The sequence below is a fragment of the Meriones unguiculatus genome, chromosome 12, assembly GCF_030254825.1.
Source record: "Meriones unguiculatus strain TT.TT164.6M chromosome 12, Bangor_MerUng_6.1, whole genome shotgun sequence".
Classification (NCBI taxonomy): Eukaryota; Metazoa; Chordata; class Mammalia; order Rodentia; family Muridae; genus Meriones; species Meriones unguiculatus.
In genome coordinates this window covers 28,267,914-28,287,134 of record NC_083360.1, presented here as the reverse complement: position 1 = coordinate 28,287,134, position 19,221 = coordinate 28,267,914, and the positions used below count along the sequence as shown (strand labels likewise).

General features: G+C 52.2%; 2 protein-coding genes across 3 annotated transcripts in view; one reads left to right on the top strand and one right to left on the bottom strand.

Annotated features, from left to right (window-relative positions):
* Sorcs2 (sortilin related VPS10 domain containing receptor 2) overlaps window positions 1-19,221 on the bottom strand; it is a 353,595-nt gene that overhangs the window by 164,350 nt on the left and 170,024 nt on the right. The window lies entirely within an intron of this gene.
* Window positions 14,840-17,458, top strand: Psapl1 (prosaposin like 1). Its single transcript, XM_021630597.2, has one exon. The coding sequence runs from the start codon at window positions 14,894-14,896 to the stop codon at window positions 16,466-16,468; it is 1,575 nt and encodes a 524-aa protein (XP_021486272.1). The 5' UTR covers window positions 14,840-14,893; the 3' UTR covers window positions 16,469-17,458.

The following is a 19,221-nucleotide window of genomic DNA, read 5'->3' as shown; positions in this document are numbered from 1 at the left end:
ACACACACACACACACACACACACACACACACACACACACACTCACTAAAACACCTACTGTGTGTTGGCATCTCTTTTGTCAATCCCTGCCCAAAATATGTGATTTGAACTCTAGAAGCCAAGTATCTGACTGGCCCCTCGCCCCAGATCAGCTGCAGCATATATCCTGGATTCAAAACTCAGTCCCTCACACAAAACTCAGTGCCTGTACCTTTGAATGACCAGGCCATACAGTCCATCCTAATGACTGAGGGATCAGGACTTTGGAGCCCATATCTCTACAATCTTTCATTCAGAAAGATGCTCAGCCATGATGTCCAGACTGAGTCATGAGGCCAGCTTCGTTGGCCGGGTGCCTGGCCACTGTCTCTCAGTCCTGGATCATAGACTGCTAGTGATTCAGTTTCCCTGTGTTTCCTGGGTCACTGTCCCACTGTCATCCTGTAAGAATCACAGACCAAAGGCCAGCACTAGCTCCAGACCACTTGATAATGATGCTTGCCTTCTGTGCCTTCTATATAGGAAGAGCCTGAGGTCCTGGAATGAAGGCCATTTGCTCAGGACTTTAATGAGTTGTCATCCTGAAGATGGTGTGATGAGCAGTCAGGCCCCTCGGGAGTGCCCAGCATGTGCACTCATTTCCCATTCCATTCAACAGCTGTTCCAGACAGACACAGGCATCAACGGTGGCCTTTATCCACTGAGTTCCCCTCAGTGCCAGATACTGGACTCAGAGTCCCCAAGACCTCCAAGAAGTGGGACTGTCCCTGGAAATCTCTGAGAAGGTGGCAAGAGCAGACATGTGGTCCACAGGAAGACAGGTGCCAGAGGGTAATGAGGATGGCCACATTTGTGTCTGATTTCTTATATATCAGTTGTTGCCATCCCACTGCCATCCAGCAAGAATGTAAGACAAGGGCTGGCACTCTTAGCACCACACTCAGTCACTGAAGCCAGACTCTAGATACAATAGCCTTCTTCCCATTCTGCAGAGGAAGAAACTGAGGCCACAGAACCATGGGCTGATTCCTGTGTAGGGAGCTGAATGTAGGCTCCCCATTGACTCTTCTGTGGGCTCCCCATCTGTGACTGGCTGTTCCACATTGGCAGCCTGGCTGGATTTTGAATCACCCAGAAGACAGGCTTGTGAGGTGTCTCTTGAGTGTGTGTCCAGATAGGTTTAAATGAAGGGAGAAGATTCACCGAATGCAGTTGGTGCCGTTCCACACAAAAAGGACAAAATGGAGGAAACGCGTTGAGCACTAGCGTTCATCTCCCTCTCTGTCTCCGGACTGTGGACGTGAGGTGACCAGATGTCTCACATTCCTGCCACCAGGCCTTCGGACTGTACCCTCAGACTGTAGAGAAAAACAAACCCTTTCTTCCTCATTGCTTCTTGTTAGGTGTTTGATCACAGCAAAGAGGAAAGTCAGACAACATCCTCCCGTCTCAGTGACTGGAGCCCAGAAGTTGAGGAGACAGATTCAAATGCTCTCTAGGGGTGCCCCTGGCGTCTCTTCCAGAGCTTGTGCTCTGCCCTTCCTAGAAAGCTCACTTTTATTCCCCAAAGCCATGTACCTGGACAGGTGAGCATGCTCGGAGCCCATCAGATTCCAGCTGTGTGTAACTGCCACAAGAGACAGGAGAACTGAGGCAGGCAGACCAGCACTCCCAGAGGTCTTTCTGTTGTCTTGGGGGTGAGGAGATTAGCCAGAACACATGTGTGCTGGAGACATAGGGCATGGGGCTTAATGCTGAGGTTATGGAAGTGTTCCGGGGCCCCATGGGTGGGGTCATGACATGGAATCAGAGGCTTTGGACCTAAGCACTCTGCCCGAGGGTCAGGACTGAATCCTCAAAAGATGACCATTGGCCATGGGGACAGAGGACAGGTCCCACGCCCTGGTTGTGTTCCATGGCATCCCCAGTGAGGTCATAGACAGGACCCTCTGGTAAGTAGTGACACTAGAATCCCATTTCCTCTTCCATCTCACCCTGTCACCACCTTTCCTACTTTGATCCACCGTGGCAGTCCCTTAGTTCCTGGACTATTGATCGTAGCCATTCAACCTTTCCCCTGCAAATCATACAGCATTTGCAGCCGTCATACAGAGAAGGGTCTCAGTGACGAGGCTGCAGCCTGAGAGTCAGCTGTATGTTTGGTCAATAAAAGGGGATGGAGGCAGATCTGCATGAAGGAGCTGGTTGTGGTGGAGGGGTCCGTGGCCTCCTGCTCCTCCCCCAGGGGATCCTCCTTAGCCCTTTTCACATTCTGATAGGAAGCAAGTCCCTCTCAAAGGGAGGGCAAACTTGAGGCAGTAATTATTTTATTAAGACCGGGAAATGATGAATAATTCAATTTGGGGAGAGAATGGTACCACTGATTGAATGTTGCTTCCTTGAGCCTGACATCACCTCTCGCTAATTTCCTTTGACATTTTTGGCAGGGCATCCTGAAGAAGGTTCTGGAATGCTTGAGATGTGCCTTCATCTTGGGCATTTGTGATCCTTCCAGGCCGGAGGAGGGAGGAGGAAGATCAAAGCCCTTGAGGAAAAAATGAGGTGCCTTCGCTAGCTTGCCACATGAAAAATTCAAACCTCAGGCTTGGCCGTGTGTGTTGAACATGCCGTTGTGGGGGTCGGGAGGCCACTGCAAGTTCATAGCAGGGTCACAGCAGCATTTGTGAAAATGCAATCAGTTTGTCAGGTGACTATGGAAGACTGATCCCATGTTACTGCTAGGATTAGGGAAGGCAGCGTGTTTCGTCCCAGCTGGGAATTTCCAAGCCCAAGCGCATTCACCATCCACTGCTGTGCACACAGAAGGCTGACAAGCCCACAGGTCCTCCCACGATGCTGGGCACAAGAGACCTGAGGTGTACATGGACAAGGGCACCAGGGAGGCCCAAGTGTCTCTCCACATAGTGGAGGCACAGCAGGATCATGGCCGCCAAGACAGGAAATGTCATGTGTCACTTGAAGGCTTTCAGCTACCTGGGTTTCAGGTGGCATCCTCAGGTTGAGAGGAGAATGGCACTCTTGTGTCTGGGCATCAGATACGTTCTCCCAGGGGTACACTGGCCACCACTGGGATGGGTTCCAATAAATCATGTGCCCAAAGCTGGGACTGGGGTCTAACACAAGCACTGTGAGTCCCACTTCGTAGTGGCTCAGCTTGGGGTCTGACCACCACGGGCAAGTGAAAGACAGGCTGGCTTGGAAGTAAGCTGAGGGAGGCTTACTCTTTTCCTTGCTGTGTCAGTCAGCTCCGGGTCTCCGTAAGAAATGCCCGGGGTGAGCAGCTTACAGAGAGAAAAGCATTATGTAGCTCAGGTTTGGAGGCATCGGTCCATGATCCTAGCATCACTTCAAGGCCTCTCAAGGGGGGTAGGGAACGCATCATGGTGGGAGCATGTGACACAGTGAAACCATTTACCGCTTGTTACCACAAAGAGAGGAGGAGGAAGGGCCAGCGGCTCTTTCAAGGTTCCAAGGTCTTTCACTGTTCGCTGCCACCTCCCTCTGACTCATGGCTGAGAACTAAGCCTATAACATGGCCTGGCGGGGGGGCACTGAGATCCCAGATATAGTCCCATCCAGCAGTGTCTGTAGGTCTATCTCCACAATGCCAGTCAGCTGCAGGGGTCACAGGCACCAGTCAGCCCGTGCCATGACGGAGCTACCAAAGACCTAGTTGTAGACAGATTTCCATGACTTAATAAAGAAATGAAAAGATAAATAGAATTCCAGGTGTTTGCCCAGTTCCTGCTTATTCCTGCTGCCCCTGACAGCTTTTCTCAGGATCCGAGCTGAGAGGCATGGAGGCTCCTGGTCCAGGTGAGGAGCAGTGACTTGGTGAAGCCACCAAGAAGGCTGCAAACCTGGAACCTGAATGGCCCAGACTTCAGGGCATGTCACATGAACAGTCAACCTCTATGCCTTCGGGGCTAGACAAGGAAGATGATGTGGAGGAGGCCCTGGCATGGAGCTAGGCCACCTCAGGTAGCTATGGGAGTTCAGTACAGACACCCTTGGGCCCATAGACCCCAGGGCATGCCAGTTGTTATGCCCCACATGACCAGATCCTTCCCCAAGCCACATGCATGCCAAAATGAACATTTGGCCACTGTTGTCAAGAGGAGGGGGCAGGCAAGGGGAGGGGACAGGTAAAGGATTGGGCAGGCCTGCCTCACACGAGGAGACAGAGACTGAAGTCCTGGCAGCTGGCCCTAGTTCATGTTGCAAATAGGAGGTCAACTGTACCCTGTTGCCTTGAGCTTCTGAATAGCCGGCGGAGGGTTTGGTGGGGGAGAGGAAGGAAAAGAAGTAAAAAGGGAGGAAGAGAGGAGGAGGAAATCTTCCTGGTGCTACAGGAGGGTGAGCAGGTAGCCTAGGATTCAGAGTAGGAAGCCCCATGTGGAGGCCAGATGCCCCAGGACGGACGCTGAGGTGCAGTCCCTTGCTAGCTCCCACGCACCAGGGTGTTCAGCATGGGCTGACCACAACAGCAGAAAACTGGGATGTGGAGGACAAAGCTCCCTCAGAAAGGAAGCTGTGGTGCCACCTGTGAGCAGCTTCTACAAGCCTGGGCAGCAGGGGGCAGCCTGTACACTCTAGACACAGGCCACAGAAGCAGCGGAGCACGAATACCTGGGGACAGAGCGAGCAGCCGTGTAAGGGGTAGACACAGCTGGCTGTGGTGTTTCTCTCTCCAGGAATCTACAGCACATGTGCAGGACACACATCTGCCTAAACCTGGGAGAGGTCGGGCTCAATTTGCAGCTCCATGATTGCGGAATCTCTTTCTAATTGCAGGATTTTGCTGCCACAGCTGCACTTCCCACTCCCCAGCCGGCAGCCGACAAGGACTGGTTCCCGTACCCAGCCCACTTCAGATGAGCCCTGAGCCCGAAGACCCTGACACTAGGATGTTCATGCTTTGAAGGCCGTGTTTCCAATGTGTGAATCAGTTTTTCCATCTGTGAAATGGGTCAACAGAGGCACTGCCTCGGGCTCATCCCGAGTGATCCTCAAGGAAGGGTGATGAGTTAGCACAAGGCTTATGCTACCTGTAGCTTGCCAAAATGATGAATAAAGATGATGAACCACAGTGAGGTTGGGTCCCATGAGCTGGGGCCAGGTGACATCAAAACCCAGGAAGGTGAACTGTCCTGCCAGGGATCACCCTTGTCAGTCCTCATGGGGGCCTCAGAATGAGGTCCCCATCCAAAAGCCTCTGTTTCATACCCACCCCCGTCCCAGGGCTGTCCAGCTGTTTCAGACTGCCATGACAGTCTTCCAAAACAAAAAGATCTCCTGGGAAGCATCGCAGAGAATGGAATGTTCCTGGCTTTTTCTAAAGGTTCTGTGGGCCCCAGGTGGAGGGAGCAGCAGAGCCTATCCAAGCTCTCCACACCCTCATCTGACTGCAATTATTCGTCTCCGAGCTGGGAAAGTCTCCATCCCAGGTGCAGCAGAGGCACTGGTGGCCTGGCAGGCCAGGCCTATGGCTCTGTCCCACGATAGCTGCAGAGAACAGGGAGGGACTCTTGGAGGCTGCCTGTCACCAAGCTCCTGACAGCAGACTCTGGGCAGAGGTCGCACTGTGGTCTCTCTGGATACATTATCCTGGGTCCACAGGCCAGGACGGCTACAGGGTTAGGAATCAGGGTGCCTAGCAGACAGGGATCAAGGTGTGAAAGCAGGTTAGTTGGCTTCAGAGTCTGGGTTCCTTCTGGCCTGACTCAGGTACTGCAGTTGTGACTATAGCTGTGGCTCAAAGTTGGACTCTCAGCTTGCCAGAGGAAACCAGGATTGGGGCAGAAGGCCCTGTCCTTTGCCAGTGGTGGATGGGACTTGGGGTGTGGGAGCAACAACTCCTCCTTCCTCAGGTGGCACACCCACACTGTCTTCTAAGGTCCACAAGGTGACTGAGCTCTTCCCGCAGCGATGACTGTCACACCTGTGTTTGGTGTGACCCTCTTCAGAGGGTCGCTTTCTGCTCCCAAACTCAGCACCTTGTCTTAGGACTTTTGGGGGACTCCTCAGATAAGGGGTACATGTGGATAGAGTGTCAAATAGGGTCTACTCAGAGACAGAGATGGTACTCAGTCACCTCCAGCCAATGAGAAAAGCTCCCTCCCTCACCTCTGTGCCCAGGGAGTGTCCTCCCCAGCCTGCTTCTGCCTCCCAGCTAAACCCTGCATGTCAGGTCAGCACGCCTGTACTAGTCCGAGTGGCTCCCTGATACCCTTGGAGAAAGTCCTTGCTCTTCCAGGTCCTGTTGGATGAAAGAAGGAGAGTGTGGTTGGGGTCCTGAGGTCCAGGACTGCCTCCTTGGGCCTGGGCCTGAGGTCATTTGATTACCCATTAGTGGACTCTATGAGAACCGGGTCTTTCCCTGTCCCCTAGACTGCCATAGAGATCCAAGGCAACTTGATACATACAAAGGCCTTGAAGATAACCCTTTGGGGATACCCTCTGGGGGAGGGTCTTCCTAGGCCTCAGCCTCACCATCACCCAATTGCCACCAGCTCTGCCCACAGTGCTCCACCCTCATCCTGGCCTAGGACATGCACGTGCCTCACAGCCTGCGGGAGCCCTCTTGAGGCATCCCTTGGTGGTCTCAGCAGGAGCCTGTTTCAGGTAGATCTTCCCAGGCCTGTGCACAGGGGGATGGGCTGGGTTTGTTAGTGTCTGCTGTGACAGCCAGAGGAGGGTCTTCAAGAGAAGGCTGAAGGTGAGGCTGCAGCCACGGGCAGCAGAGAATGGAGATGCTGCCGGAGCTGAAGCCCTTCTGTACACTGGAGCCCATTGCCCAACTCAGCCTGGTTCACTGCATCAGACCTTCCCTATGCCACCTGAAATGGTGGCCACGGGCAGCCTCACATCTGACCTCATGGACAGCATGCAAGGGAGTCTGGATGCAGAGGCCCAGAGAGGACACCCTGAAAGGGCAGTGGCAGAGCCCTGAGTGAATGCTGTGTCCATAGCAGAGTGGTAAGGATCAAGCCTGCTCCCAAGCTGGGGCAGATCCCCCTTTACAATCCTAGCAGCCCCCGGCACGAGGTCACCTTGACTGGGGACACCCAGCCTCAGAATGACGGGACTGGCCAACTGCTCGTGTGAACGTGGACTTTGTCATAGCTGACCCAGGAAGGGCTTAAAGATGGAAGGGCATTCACTTGGGGGCCAGGGCCTAGTGGAAGGCTGGGATTAGTGTGGTCCCTGGTGGGCCAGCCTTGCTCAATAGTTTGGATGCTCAGGGGCCTCTCAGCTGTCTCTTGCTTGCCTTTCTCTGCCTCTGCTCTCCATCCTCCATAAGCCACCCCCTCCCACTGCCTGTAAGGAAAACATAACCAAGCACCAAAAAACACAGCGGAGGAAGAAAGAAGGGAAGGAGAGAAAGAGAGGGAGGGAAAGAGGAAAGGGCAGACAGAGGGAAAAGAGAAAGACGCGAAGGAAAGGGCTGTGAGGCAGGCGTTGGCTCTTGACCTAGGAGTGTGCTTCCCAGCTCTTGGCAATGCCAGTCTCAATCCCGTTTTGCCCCAGGTCAGGGTGGAAGTTTAAATGGTTCATCTGGCCCATCAAGGGTGCTGAGTTTCCCGGGGAATTAATGTCTCAGCATTTCAAGGCATGACCCTGATTAAGGGGCATGTGAGAAGAGTAAGGTACATGTGAGAGACTGGCTGAGGTCATAACATTCCACCTGAGAGGAAGGCCCCCAGGGCCCCTGCCCACCACTTCCTCCCTTGCGTCTTCCTTCCAGACAGCTTCTATGACAAGGCCAGGTTGCCCAGTCACGGCTGTTCACAGACTTCCACCTGATGAAGGTCACACACCTTCTTTTCAAGGCCAAACCACAAACTCCTCACCCCCAGGCCCCTATATAACAGCCTCATGTTTCTCCAGGGTTCCCAGCCATCTCTCCCTCCCCTCATCTAGCTTCTTCCCACCATCACCCCTGGATATCCCTGACTAAGGACTTCAACTGCCAACAGAGACTGGGATGCCACACTTGTTCCTGGACCCAGCTCCCCACTGAGGCCTAACTCCTGGGAGTGTGAGGGGGCGGGGGTGTCTGGACTCCTGTGTTGATGTCCCACAGGCTGTGTCTACATCATGCTAATCTCCTGTCCCCACTTCCTGCCTGAGCCCAGTATGCTCCTTCTGTGGGGAGGGACAGCTACCTCATGGTGCAAGCCTGTGCTTGCCCTTCCTTCCTTCACACTGCCCACGGTGTGGCCCCATTCTCTGTTCCCCATCCTCCTCCACACCACACCCTGAGCAGGCACCTGCTCTCCCCTGTGTGATGCAATGGCACCCGAGACAGGTGTGCCTGCCTAGGCTCCTCCTCCGGACAGTTTTCTCCACAGCTCAGGTCTCAAATGCTTTCTCTCCTGTCCCCAATTTAAACCACCAACCAGCAAGTCTAACCGCCAGCAGATTTGGAATTCAAGGTCACCACCCATTCCCACCCCACTCCTGGGACCCTACTACCTCTAACTGCTGCTTGCTGACTCTCCCAGTTGCCTCCCTTGCCTGAGGCTGATCCACACAAATCTTCTCAGATCATATCATTGTTCTGCTCAAATCCCTGCAGTGGCCCCCTACTTCCCTCAAAGGTCCAGCCAGAGTCCTTAGTATTTGGTCCTTCTAATCCTGGCTCCTCCTGCTCCTTCCCCCACTCACTCTGATCCAACCTTTTGCTTCCTTGCCATTCCTGTATCACCTGCCTCAGGACCTTTGTACATGCCAGCCTTCCTGCTTAGTACATAATCAGACTCCCTCCCAGCTTTCTCCCACGCCTTCTCTGGAATCTTCACCCAAATACTGCCAAGTCACCAAGGCCATTTCCAAACACCACTGGATCCTCCCAATCTTGCAACTTACAGAATTTCTTTCTGCTCCCTCCCCTAACTCTCCACTATCACACTTACTGTGATTATTGCTCAATTTTCACTCCCTCCCCTAGAGTATAAGTCCCAGGAGCTCAGTTTGGCATCTATCTAGTTAACTCAAGTATCTACAGCACCCAGAATAGCACTTGGTGCAGAATCAATGCCCAGTAAATAACAGCTGAATGCCCACACGAGAACAACTAAAATCCATGAGGCCCAGCCTCAGCTCTGAGACCTGGTGCTTTCCCTCTTCCAACATGGGAAGAGGGACCCAGCTCCTCCCTCCACCTGGGATGTGCTGACCTACTTATCCTGAATGAGGTATTTCAGTTCCCCTCAGTGCTCAGGGGAAAGGTGTGCCAGGAGGCTCCTTAGATCTGAGATCTGGAGCTGCACAGAGGTGGCCTGGGAAACATTTCAGGAGTCTGTGGACATCCTTGGAGGACCAGAGCTCCGAGGAAGACAGCATGGCTGCCCAGGAGCCAGTACAGAAAGATAATTAATCAGTATTGGGAGAATGAGCTTGTCCTAGCCACATGGAAGTGCAGAGAGACAGGGAGAGACAGAGATAGATAGACAGACTGACTGACTGACAGACAGACAATCAGACAGCCTAAGAGCCATATAATGGCATGGGCTCCAGCCACCATGGGGCAGCAAAGTAATTCATTCAGGCCCTAGGTCAGGGGATATGATGTCTACATTGTCAAAGCCATGATGGTCTTCTGGGCTTTTACGGTTTGTGTCTGGCTCACAGTGCTGCCAGTAGCAAAGGCTCAGATCTGGGGTCTCTTTGTCTAAGTTCTAGCATTTTGGGCCTGTGCAGCCTAGTGAGTGACAGTACCAGGCAAAGGAGAGGTTCATAAACACCCAGGCCTCGTGATCCCAGAGACTCAGCGACCCAGGGAGCCCTGAACAAGCTTTCTACCACAGTGCTTTGCCCCCAAGGCTTCCCAGAGCTAGGATCAATCCAGGCCCTAGTGCAAGATTAAGAACAAGGAAAACTGGAGTCCAGAACACAGCTGTTCTGGGTTGATGTATGACCTCGGAGTTCCCAAAGTATGCTCAAGTATAACCCCTGGCATCTGTGATGTGATCCATGGGAACCTCAGGTCTTCATGGAATAGCTGAGGCTATTCTCCACTGGGGCTCTAAATCTATGTCTGGGTGTTTATGAAGAGGGGGAACCAAACATAGGAATCAAGAAGAAATCCAGCTGTTGACAGGTGCAAAGATGGGATGGTCAGTTGCGCGTTCAGCCAAGATCTGCGGAGGTCCCCCAGAGCCTCAGCTCTGCCTCTGATCTTGGAACTGGGAAGATGAATTGCTCTTTTCTTAACCAAGCCGTACTTGGCCTCAGGTTCCAGTAACCAGTCAGGCAGCTGCAGGAACCCCTTTACCTCCCACGGGGATGAGCAGTTGAGCCCCCTTCTGCTTCCTCCCTGGTTCATCTTCCAGGTCAGGGAGTCACCACAACATGGTCCCCAGCCACCTGCCTACATGTCACCACAACCAAACCCGACCAATCTTTCCCTGGGAATACAAAACAAACGCTGTTCCAAAAGCTTTGGGAACAAGTAGGATTTCTAAAAACCTCAACAACAGCAATGGAACGTTAAACGGCAGGGGGTAAGTGAGCATTTGTTCATCATCTCTGAAGGGCTGAAATCAGAAACATGAGGAATGACAGGCACCAGTGGAGCTGGGTGGCGACAGCAGGTGCAGCCATTTCAGAACAGCTCGAGAAGGCTGGCACTCAGCAGAGGGGAGCCTTGGCACACGCCCTGCAGAAACCTGCACAGCCCACATCATATTACCAAGATGCTCAGAGTGCCAGGGACCAACAACCGCACACCAGAAGTCAGAAATGTCAGCCCACGGTGGAAACACAAATTATTATTGGACCACACGGTGGGCATGACCCCACAAGGGAACTAACTGCTGTGGACAGCTGTGAAGGCAGCGCAGACAGATCTTACAATGCAGAGGGAAGAGCATAGTGCTCTGTTTGAATGCGCGATCACATAGCACTGGAAATGACTCCGTGGCATCAAACAATGAGGAAAGCTGAGCAACTGGAAAGGGGCTGAAGCAAGGCTTGTGCTTCCTGATTGGGATGATTTAAAGGAGCATGTGTGTTGGCTGGCACTCACTGACCTGCCCACTTCAAATGTGTGCACTTTGTGTGTATAAATTCCTCTTCAGAAGAATAAAGCCCACTGTCAATAGGTACAGAATTCCAGCTAGTAGATTTTGCTTTATACAATGGAGTGAGCTAGTGCTTCTGAAACTAATTTTTTAAATGCATTTGGATTCAGAAATGAGAGTGAATAGATAAATTAAAGATAATAAGAGCGAGGCTTCTAACTGTTAGGCAAGGGAGGTCTGAACATTGAAAAGAGGACAGCTGTATTGTACTCTGCTACACGGAAGAATGCATATGAGCAAATGGGCTCACAAAAATGGGTGTAGGTGGGTGGGTGGGTGGGTAGATGGATGAAAGAATGGATGGATAGATAGACAGAGAGATAGATAGATAGATAGATAGATAGATAGATAGATAGATAGAGAGAGAGACAGATGACTATGTCACATGCACTTATGTACACATAGGCAAACAATTATTTTATAGACATGTGTCTACGGTTCCACAAGCATACATCTTTCCCTCCATCTTTATCCTTTTTCCTCACCAATTAGAAGTAGAGTGTCATTGTTTTGCATCAGTGAGGGGCTGGAAATGACAATGGCATAGCAGGCCCAACTGGTTTCCATATATGGTTTTATACATTTTCCTTGGAGGGGAAGCTGAATTCAGGTCTGACTGAGAAGTGGAGTGGTGTCATGTCTGCATATGAGGGACTCATGATGAGGACAAATGTAAGAGATACTCGACTGCTCCATGTGCTTCACAGGTCAAAACTGGAGCCATTTGAGCATCGAGACCAGCCAGAAATGGCGATGGATTAATACTCACAAACAATAGTTCAAAATCACAATACATCAGATTTACAAACAGTAAAAACAAAAGCAAAAGCCACAAGTCTTTCTTTTAAGGAAAAAAAAAAAAAGATGGAGAAAGTAGATGGGGATGAGGAGAGGGGAGAAAGCTTTTTTTGTACAGAAAAACACTAACCAGTTTCAAGTGCCTCTGGGTCTGATGCCCTGAGAGGACCCAAGGCAGTGCAGAAGGATGCCACCATAGGACCCAGCTGAAACATCACCTTGCCTGGGCAAGGTGACCAGCCTATGCCCCAGTGTGACAGAAGACAAGGCCAGGCTATCAGGGCCCCAGGCAGACATGAGCAAGGCAACATGCACAGTCTGGACATCATGTGACTAGGGTAGAGCTATGTCTGGGAGATAAACTTCCAGAACTGGGCACCTGGAAAGCCTAGACTTGGGTGTAGGGTGGATAACAGTGCTGTGTCAACATTTCAGCTCTCGGTTTTGATAAATGCGCTGCGATTATGGGAGAGAATGTCCTCATTCTTCGGAATGATACACGGAAGAAGTGGGCAAAGGGACACAATGCCTTCGCCCACAGCCACCCACAGGAGTTGTGACACATTGCATGCAAATATTTATGCATATGGACAAACAGACATAAAGATAGTAGACAGGTGATAGATGGGATAGATGGATGGATGGAAGAATGGATAAGTGGATGAAAACATGGACAGATGGATAGAAAGACATAAAAATTGGATGGGTAGATGGATAGACAGACAGATGGTGAATGGATGATAACTGGATGGAAAGATAGATACATAATTGGATGGATGCAAGGAAGAAGGAAAATGGGTAGATGGCTTAATTAATATATAAATGAACAATTAGATAATTGTTAGGCAGCTAGAAAATTGGCTAAATGGATGAAGGTATGGATGGATAGATGGATGGACACATGAATGGGTAGACAGATAATTGGATGATGAATGGACAGACAGACATATGTACATATGTATGTATGTATGTATGTATGTATGGAAAATGGGTGAGTGGGTGGATTACAGATGAATAGATAGATAACTGGGTAGATGGATGACTAGATGGACAGAGATGGATGGATGAACAAATGGATAGATGAGTGGATAGGTGGACAGATAGATGGATGGGTTGCTAGATGGATGGGTAGATAAACGGTTGGATGAATAAAAAGAAAATAGGGTGCAGATAGAATAAACAAATATTAATAGTATGCCTGGAAAGGTATGAGCATTCTCTGAGCTATTTCTGCCACTGTCTCCTAAGTTAGAGCCTGTATCAAGACAAAATATAACAGAGGCTCTAAGCCTGGAGCATTTGCTGAGCCTGTACCAGTGAGGTGATCTGGGCTGGTGTCCTTGAGATAGTGCTGCCCACCAGCGAGCCTGAAGTACCGGGACTTTCATCCCTCCCTCACCCACAACTCTGGGGAAGGGACAATGCTCTGGGTGAAACTCTTAAGTGAGACTTGGTGATTATTGGCTAGAGAACCCACAGATGGGCTGGGGGCCTACACTCCCAGATAGGACACAGAGGTTCCATGCCCTGCCTATCTCTTGTTTTTGGCACCTTCTCCTGGTGGTTCCTAAGTTGAGGCCTGAAGGCTACACTGGTAAACATCAGTACAGAGTCTTCCTAAGAGCAGCTGATCTTGAAGCGGGCCATAAGAATCCTGACATAGAGATGCAGGTGGAGAGGACTGAGCCAGGGTACAGTCTGAACCCCTAAATGCAAGATCTGATGGACTCTGGGGAGTTGGCATCAAAACTCAGTCAAATGGCAGGTCACACATTTGGCAAACAGAGTTGATTGCAGGGTTGAAAAAATGCCTGAGCCCCAAAGACAAAGTGAGGGGGTGTTCCATAAACAGCAACCAGGTACGGTGCTAGGGGTGAGTCAGCCAGGCCTGCCCAGGCAGGTCTAGATAAGAGCACCTTGTCTTCAGCCCCACCTCTGTGTTCAGCTCGCCAAGCTGGCCCCGGTGGCCCTACAGCTAAGAGAACACGACCTCTCACCACTTCGCCAAGCCTGTTTCCTCCCCTGGCCCAAAGGAAACAAAGACCTTGGCAGTCATTTAAAGGGCTCAGTGAACCTCATTCCATATTCTCTCTGTAGCCCAGCCTCCTAGAAGGAGGGCAACGGGAGGCACCATCTGCATTCTTTGCAAAGCTGCTGCAAAGGCAGCTGGGATTCCTGCCCCACATAACTGGGAAGTGGATTCCTCTGGGCTCCCAAAGCCCCAGGGTCTGAGCCACAGATACATATGTATGGGACTCACACTACTAAGGTATGCAGGGCTTTCATGGAGCCCCCAGGGTCCCTGATCTGCCCACTCCTGTGGGAACGGTGAGCTGCAAGTCAATCATAACAGGTGAGTCTGGCTCCAGAATCCTCCGCAGAATCAACAGGATGAGGCTCTGGCCACCTGTGTGTTTGCCTGGCGCCAATGCTCTTGCCTAATGCCTATTTCCAAAATTACAGAGGATAACAAATGACCTAACAGTGAAACAGAACCCCTTTGTCTTTGTGAGCCTCATCAAACATGCTCATCTGCTGGGGACCAGCCCCTATGTGGCCTCCCATAGAAGCCTCCAGAACGAAAGGCTCTGCATGCCAGCAGCCTTCACACAGGCATTGTGGGGGCAATGGTCTTCTCTGTGGGCTTAGGACTAGAGCCTGTGGCAGGCACGTGGACCTGAGACCCAGTTAGAAATAAGTCATTCTAGGAATTCAGTTCTTCCAGCCCTGGTGTGACAGAATAGAAACTTCATTCCCAAAGAAGCTAGACTTTGTAAATAGTCATTATTCAGGGGAGAGAAGGAGGTGTTCCCTGAAGGTGGAAAGGCCAAGAGGCAAAGAGGATGGTGCCAGCACCCAGGCAGGTGGGGCTATGACTCAGGCTGGGGAGGGGCTGAGGGGGGCACCTTGCTGAGCAGGCCAGGCAGGAGAGCAAGTTTTATAGCAACAGCCAAGCAGAGGCAGCAGCCAGTGGAACCACGGGCATTATGCTGTGTGCGCTGATTCTCTTGTCTGGGCTCCTGGGGGCCTCCAAGGCCAGCCCCATCTCGGGCCCCCAGGAGTGTGCCAAGGGCTCGGAGGTATGGTGTCAGGACCTGCAGGCAGCTATAAGGTGTCAGGCTGTGAGGTACTGCCAGAGTGCTGTTTGGAATAAGCCCACAGCCAAGTCCTTGCCCTGCAGTCTGTGCCAGGATGTGGCGGCTGCTGCTGGTAACGGGATGAACCCAGATGCTACAGAGTCGGACATTTTGGCATCAGTGATGAAGACCTGTGAGTGGCTTCCAAGCCAGGAGTCTTCGGCAAAGTGCAAGCGGATGGTGGACAACTATAGCCCAGATGTCCTGCGCATGCTCAGTGGAATCCCAGGCACTGACCTGGCTCCGGTATGCACTGCGCTCACTCTCTGTGAGCCGCTACAGAGGTACCTAGCCACGACCACTTCGGAGAGTCCGCTGACCCCAGAGGATGCAACTGAGGTGATGGCTCCATTCTTATCCAATGGGGCCCTGAGTTTCCACCCATCACAGATGCCTGGGGGTGCCGTGTGCCGAGACTGTGTCCGGCTGATCTCCCGCCTCCATGGTGCTCTAGAGTCTAACTTGACCTTGGCTGAGATAAATGTCCAGGATCAGTGTGAGTCCCTGGGGCCTGGTCTGGCTGCCCTCTGCAAGAACTACATCCGCCAGCAATTTTTCCCCGCTGAGAAAACACTGCAGGTTCTCCCCCCACAGGAGGTCTGCAGGAAGGGGGGCTTCTGTGAGGAACAGAGAGAGCCTGCCCACCGACTGGGTCAAGTGGCTGCTGTGGATGGAGTCCCCTCTCTGGAGCTGGAGCTGCCGAGGAAGAACGAGATACAGATGCAGTTGGGCCTGACCTGTGATGTGTGCTTGAACGTGATCCAGGAGCTAGAAAAGTGGCTCACGACCAACAGCACGGAAGCCCTCATCAGCCACACCCTGGAACGAGTGTGCTCCATAATGCCCGAATCTCTGGTCCATCAGTGCATCAACCTGGTGGACACCTACAGCCCTAACTTGGTGGAGTTCGTGACCAGAATCACCCCAGAGAAAGTGTGTGAGACCATCAGGCTATGTGGTAGCAAAAGGCAGGCCAGGTCCATCTCCAGGGCTAAGACAACCACGCCACCCCTGCTGGTGGATGAGGAAAACCAGGGAAGCTTCTGCCATGGGTGCAAAAGGCTACTGGGTGTGTCTTCCCAGAATCTGGACCGCAAGAGCACCAAACGAGACATCCTGAATGCCTTCAAAGGTGGCTGCCGGATCCTGCCATTGCCGTACGTGCTGCAGTGCAACCGATTCGTAGCGGAGTATGAACCTGTGCTCATAGAGAGCCTCCGGTTCATGATGGACCCCACAGACCTGTGCAAGAAGATGGGGGCCTGCCACGACCCCAAGGTTCCACTTCTAGGCACGGATCAGTGTGTCATGGGCCCCAGCTTCTGGTGTAAGAGCCCGGAGGCCGCTGAGATGTGTGATGCTCTGGAGCACTGCCAGCGCCTTGTGTGGAAAAAGCCAGCCTCCCAAAACAGCGAGCAGCCATGATTGTGGCCACCAGAACCCCAAACCTGCCAAGGTTGATCCCACCTGCAGCCTTTTGCCTCCCAAGGGGACCCTATGAGGTGGGTACTATCTCATCTCCATGTCATAGATGAAAAAACTGAGGCTCTGAGCAGGGAATTAGGACAGAGCAGAGCTAACATTCAAAGCCATGCTCTCCTGATGCTGGACAGCTTTATCTTTCTGTCTCTGCCCTCACTGCTGTCTCTAACAAACAGAAGGTCCCCTCTACCCCTGCCACAAACAGGAAGTCTTCTCACCCCTGCCCCAATAAGCCACCCTCTCTTGCCATGCTGTGATGCTGATGGCCTGAAGAAACCTGTCAGTGTCCTCCTGTGCAGGGTGAGCACCCAGCTCTGAGCCAAAGCAGTGGCAGGCAGGTCAGGTAGGTAAGGGTAGGGTCGAGGGACTGTCACTAGTCAGGCCAATGGCCTGTGTCAATAGCTAGGGGTGGAAGTTGGGTATTCTCAGGCTGGGATCTTTCAGGCTTGGCTCCCAGTAGTACAGCTGGGATAGGAGTGGTTCTGGACTTCTCTGGGGGAGGGCCCTGGGTCATTGGCCACTACCCACAGGGGACATTTGGACTTTATAGGATTCACCTAGGGGAAATCTGTCTTCTCACCCAGACTCCAGTCACCCTGGTGCTAAGCAGTGTGGGGTGTACTTAAAATCAGGAGAACAAACCCCATTGGGTGAGCCCTGGGGAAGGCTCTGGGGTTGTAGAATGTCTGTAGCATGGGCAGCAAGCAAGAGCTCCACCCTAGTGAGCAGGCCCTTTATCTGCTGAGCCTCAGTTTTCCAATCTGTAGACTGGGAGGATCGTGCCTGCCTCATAGGGATGTTGAGACAATTCAAGTTCCTTCACTTAGAGACCAGCACCCATTGACCCACCAGGATCAGTAAAACCTACCTTGAGAATTGACAGGGTCTCTGGGGAGTCTGACCAAGTAAGTGTTACATAAACCAGAAGCTTTTTCCAAATGATGTTTGCTGTTCTTATTCTAATGGGAAAACATGGTCTCTGGGCCTGCAAAGCCCCCACCTCACAGCTTCCCATGGCTGTTCCTCTAGTGGGAAGCCTCCCTTGGGGTCACCTGCCTGTCTCAGGTGCACACTACCTGCCTTTCATGTGTAGTCTTCGGTACCTCGTGAGCCCCTCATTGACGACCCCCTGGGTGTGATGTACAAGACCTGTCTGCAGTAGATGCTCTAACATCTGTGACGTGCACACACAAGTTCCCCTGCTCAGTCTAGCCTGGGTGAAAAGGAGACTGTTTGGCCTGGCTGGCCAGTAACACGAGTGGGTACTCTCTCCCGAGGGCCACACCTGGGTTCTTAGGCAACTGTTTTGAGCTGGGTCATCATCCAAGGACATGGGTATAACTAGCCAGAATTTCCTGAATCCTATGTGCTGGCATTGTCAGCTGGACAGGCTGGGCCCACTGGTCAGCCCTGAGCAAGATGAGGAAAGTGGGAGGTACAAACAGCCAACTGTGGCCCATATACAGATGTGTCCTTGTGGATCAAGCTATAAGTTAGACCCCAAAGCACAGCTTGAGGTCACCAGAGTCACCACTCAAAACCCACTCATCTCCGCAGGGTCCCTGAACAGAGAGGAGGCCACTCCTCTGTCCTGTCAGGGACCAAAGGGACACTTGCTAACACTTGCATGTGACATGCCACGGCCTTCCTAATCTGACATATCCACAGAGATGTACTAGCCACATAAGCCTTGCCTACCAGAGGCCAGGAGATGGCGAGTTCCATGTCCTGTCTCTGAGCACGTTTCACTGCCTCCAACCCAGAGCTACAGTGGGGGACAGGCAGGGTGGGGCCTCTCCTTGGCCCTTCCTTTGATTCTCACACAACCCCCAGGCCTGGAGCCAGCTGCTTCCTCAGATCACTGATCAAATATGTCCCCACATACCCATGGTCCACAGGAGCCTGGCACAGAACACACCTGACAAGAACTCCACAGGACCACTGCTCAGTGTGGCTGGCAGGGCACAGGCTTCCTATGCCCAGGCACAAGGACTCCACCTGACCCACACTCTTGAATCTTTACTCATCCTGCACCTTGTGGCTGATGCCAGAGGTGATGACAAGAGGAGAGGTAGGCACTAAGGCTGACAGCAGCAACTTCCATCAGACCCACAGATTCACTTAGTGGCCAAGAATGGCAGCTCAGCAGAGGGACAAGGACCAACAGGACAGCCCTGTATACTGCTGGCTTCAGAAGGGCAGCTGTTCTCACCATACCCACAAGTGGGACAGTTCCTGCCTGGAAACTGAGAAACGGGACATGAAGCATAAAGGGACTGGAGGCGGGGACCACGTGATCTGATTAAGATGGGAGCAGGGGCTCTGACAGATTGCCTGAGTGGACAGATGCCAGACACTTCTACCACATAGGCTATGACCATCCATCAAATGCCACCACCAGATGAGACCTGGTCAGGTAGGAACTCTGTCAGGGTCCGTGGTTTCCAAATTCCTTGGATCAGGGTTTGAAAGATTTGGGGTTAAGGGTTTGGCAAATGGCTCATTTGCTAAAAACATCCTTCAAAATGGTAGGCCAGCAGCCAATATGGACCTGATGAAGATACGTTCCTCCATGCCACAACCCGAGAGGGATGTCCTAGCGAGAACACTGAACACTGCTGACCCCTTCCGTGTCGTCTCTCCCTGCTCCAACACACAGTGGGGCTGGTACCTCTGAGAACTTCACACGCCTCTAA